At 38.0% G+C, this 4307-nt stretch overlaps 1 protein-coding gene across 1 annotated transcript in view; it reads left to right on the forward strand.

Annotated features, from left to right (window-relative positions):
* EIF2A (eukaryotic translation initiation factor 2A) overlaps window positions 1–4307 on the forward strand; it is a 60665-nt gene that overhangs the window by 38009 nt on the left and 18349 nt on the right. The window contains exons 10-11 of the mRNA XM_019503133.1: window positions 830–1401; window positions 3119–3235. Of these exons, the coding sequence (XP_019358678.1) occupies window positions 830–1401; window positions 3119–3235 (689 nt within the window). The remainder of the gene's footprint in view (window positions 1–829; window positions 1402–3118; window positions 3236–4307) is intronic.

Consider the following 4307-nt stretch of genomic DNA (forward strand, 5'->3'; position numbering starts at 1 on the left):
GTTTATTCCCCAGGCTCCTGGCATTTGTGTATAGACATGCAAGTGTCCCCTTAGGGGCTCTTGCCTTGCTTACATTTTGTTCCAGGGCTGGGGCTGGGATGGGATCCCTTATGTGCCTTGGCCTGTTGGCTTTGCAAGGGTCACTCGGTGGGCCAGCAGCGGCAGTAGTCCCCCCCCATCGCCAATTCATTTGGTTCTGCGTGAGGATAGCTAACCTAGACCACATGTGGACTGATATCTATGTGATAAATTGTAGAAATGTTCAGTAAAGTGCATTTTTTAAATTCAGCACTGAGCACCTCATTTGCACTTGGGCTGCTGTTGCATCTTTCCACTCTGTATTTCAACATTCCAACCCTCTGAGAGCCTTTACTGGTTAACCAACATCCCACAAAAATGTATCTGAGTCTCCTCCATTTTTCTTATGAAAAGAATATTTCTCTGGTAAGAGGCTAAGGATGATCAGTCTTTGTTTGTGTTCTAGTAAAAAAGATCCAGTATTTTACAGTGTAAAAACTTTATACAGCTGGTATAAAGGTCCTGCTTTTTTTTGCAAGTTTCCAGTGCATCACTGCTACAAATTTTAGAAGGCCCCAAGATTTTGGCTTTGAATGGTGGGACAAAAAAACCCAAGGGATTTTTAAAATAGAGTATAAACTGGTGTTTTGTGATATTAATTTCTACCAATGCTGTTATCAAAAGTCAGTTTGCTTTAATTGTCAGTGGTTGGATTTCAGCAAAGATTTGTACTAACGTTGGGGGGGTGGAGTTTTATTCAAATGAAATGTATGAAATTTAAAATGTTAATTTATATTTCTTTTCCTTTTAGCAAAAACTGGTCCCATTTATGATGTGGTATGGAATCCCAACTCCACAGAATTTTGTGTTGTGTATGGTTTTATGCCTGCTAAAGCAACTATTTTCAATTTGAAATGTGACCCTGTGTTTGATTTTGGTACTGGTCCTCGCAACGCTGTCTATTACAACCCTCCAGGACATATCTTAGTTCTAGCAGGATTTGGAAATCTCAGAGGACAGATGGAAGTGTGGGATGTTAAAAATTACAAAATTATTTCCAAACCCCTGGGATCAGATTCTACATATTTTGCATGGTGCCCTGATGGGGAACATTTTGTAACTGCTACATGTGCGCCAAGGCTGCGAGTTGGTAATGGCTACAAGATCTGGCATTACACCGGCTCTGTTCTTCACCAATATGAAGTCCCAGTAAATGAAGAACTATGGCAAGTTTCCTGGCAGCCATTTTTGGATGGCATTTTTCCGGCAAAAGCAGTAACTTACCAGGCAGTTCCAAGTGAGCTGCCAAATGCTGAGCCAAAGCCTGCTCAAGCTTATAGACCACCAGCTCTGAGGAACAAACCTGTAACTAGTTCTAAACTTGTAAGTAAATGTCATCTTGGTTGTGCAGCAAACTCTTGCTAGTCTATCTTAGCACCTGTTTGATACTTCATTACAAAATACTTTTAATTGGGGAAGGTAGGGGAATGATCAGCCTAGTCTCAACTTTTAAAGAAATGGACATCTGTCAGAAACCTTGTGTTAGCAACCAGCTGTCTTTTCAAGGATATGTTCTAGAAGTTCTATAAGCTTTGCAGGGCAAATCGTCTCCTTAACTTCCTGATTACATAGAGTTTGCAAATTCTGCGTATAGTTGCTGCTGTTGCAGCATACCAAAAGGGTATGTGGGTAGCTGGGAAATCTGTCACTCCAGCGGTGCTGTGTTCATCATGTTTTAGTGAACCTGTTTGCTACAGTCTGAGCCAGAACTAAAGTTCTTGGGGGATGGTTTGCTGTCCTAAATCATATTGGCCTCTCCCATTAGATAAGTCCAACTTGGTTGGGTATTTACATCTCCAGATTAATATATTCCCCTCTATTAGGCCCAGTGAAACCATTAACAAATCCAGTTCAGCCTAAGCATTTTTCTTTTGAGGACATACTCTTTATCTTCCCTTTCAGTTGTCAGTTAGCAACATTGTCCAAAGTCTCATTTTATAATAAAATGAGTGCAGTCTTTGTAATCATTGTGTTTAATTGTAATTAATGAGTATGATGATTACAGTATGTTTCCTTTTTATTTCTTTTAACTTTATATGGTTCTGATTTTGAGACTGCTGTCTACAAATAATAAGAGACTCATCACAAACCCTCAACTGTTACTCACCCCTAGTGTCTCATTTCACCATGTAAAGGCATTTGGTCAGCTTATATAAGGGGGGTAGGCAGAGTCATAGAATCATAAAAAAATAGGGCTGCCAAGGACCTCAAGAGGTCATGTTGTCTAAACTCTTGCTCAAGGCAAAGTCATTCCTTGCTTAAGTCATTCTAGAAAATAGTGATAGAAAACTGTTTAAATATATGTAAAGGCATTGGAGCATTTAATATATCCAACCTGCTAAACATAGGTTTTTTAGAAAATATTTGGGAGTGTATTGATGGGTTTTTTTCTTGGACTGTGTCTGTTTTTTTCTAGAGTAGCCTGCAAGGGGAAATGAATAAGATATGATATGATATGATACAAAAAAAAAGGCTTTGCTTTTTGTTTTTGTTTTTTTAATTCAAAAAACTCCGAACTATCAGTTCTTGTCTTCCCTCCCTTGGAGAACAAAATAAGTGGTACCAGATCTTTCTTATTTCGCAAGTGAAGGGGCAGGATTATTGATGGTCTAGCAGAATTTTGCTTCCAACTGAACCTCAAGAGTTTTAATTAAACAGTTGTCAGTAAGAGTAAAGTCTATAAACAGTCTGACAAAACAGTGTTTTCCCATTTTATTTTTGCAGGTATTTATCTTCTGGGTACATGGAATGTTGTGATTCTGCCAGGAATCCATAGTCTTTAGGAGGTGCAGGATAGACAAATCCTGAAACCTAAGGGAAATCTTTTGGGGGCTGAAACTCTGTGCTGTCTTAAGCTATCAAAAAGAAAGGGCACAAACCCATTTTTTTTTCATTTGTAGGTCACCTTTAAATGTATGATGGCACTAAATTTAATATATAAAACATTTTAGCAGGTTTTTAGCAGTAGTGGTTTCTGGGGGTTTTTTTTACAAATATAGAATGCATATTTCAGAACTGCTTAATTTTGTGTTTCCCACAGCATGAGGATGAGCCTCCTCAGAACATGAAACCACAACCAGGAAGTAGTGATAAGCCATTATCTAAAACAGCACTTAAAAATCAAAGAAAGCATGAAGCAAAGAAAGCTGCTAAACAGGTACTGCTGGAGTCAGTCCTCTTAAGGATAATATTAAATGTGTTTGCCAGTCGTATATAATGAACTTAGAGTTATTTGTGGAATGCACCTGTTCATGACTGCATGCTAAATATCAGGGGGTAAGATAGCACATTTAATACACATCTTAAATTATCAGGGCTCATGGTAGAGGTGATATCTTTTATTAGACCAACAAGATTTTTGCAAAAAAAATTCTTTAATTGCAAGCTTTCGGGCACAAACACCCTTCATCAGGCATCGGAGAAAAGATTGTAGAAGTTCTCCTGGGTAGAAATGAAAGTTCATATTTCATAGGATTTCACAGAGGAGTCAATATATGGAATACTCCTCTGGGCAGGCAGTTCTTAGCAGGTAAGGTGTCTTAAAGTAAATGAGACCTGGGTTTTGTCTCTCTCACAATGGTTTTCTTTGAATCTATATTCATAGATGTAGGGTTGGAGGGGACCTGAGCAGATCATCAAGTCCGACCCCCTGCCCTGGGCAGGGATGAATACTGGGCTCATATAACCCGTAGTAAATTTAAGCTCATCTGACCCCAGCTAGGTAGTTATCAAGCCTCTTTTTAAAGACCCCTAAGGTAGGAGCCAGCACCACTTCCCTTGGAAGGTGGCTCCAGATCCTGGCCGCATTGACTGTGTTTTGCCCCCTATATTTCTTTTCTGTGGGGATGCTGAACTACTAGCCGTTATATGTGAAAGAATCATGAAATGTAAAGAAAAAAAATCGTACATTTTAAATAATTTTATTCCTACCAATACTTAATTGAACCAAGTTTTCTTGATCTCTCTTAATAGAAAGAATTTAAAAAAACCCCAAACCCTGCAGTGTCAGACAAATTCTGCTGAATACCATATCTTATAACTGCAAAGTGGCTTTTAATGATACAAAAACATTAGAGAGCTAGTGAGAAGGGGAAATGTTTAGTGGTTTTTCCTGTGTTTTCATGCATGTCAAATCAAATGTGTTGATAAAATAGTCTATATTGATTTTTTTTTTTTTTTTTTTTTTTTTTTTTTTTTTTTTTTTTTTTTTTTTTTTTTTTTTTTTTTTT

The sequence above is a fragment of the Gavialis gangeticus genome, unplaced genomic scaffold (genome assembly GCF_001723915.1).
Source record: "Gavialis gangeticus isolate Ggan-Ray unplaced genomic scaffold, GavGan_comp1, whole genome shotgun sequence".
NCBI lineage: Eukaryota > Metazoa > Chordata > Crocodylia > Gavialidae > Gavialis > Gavialis gangeticus.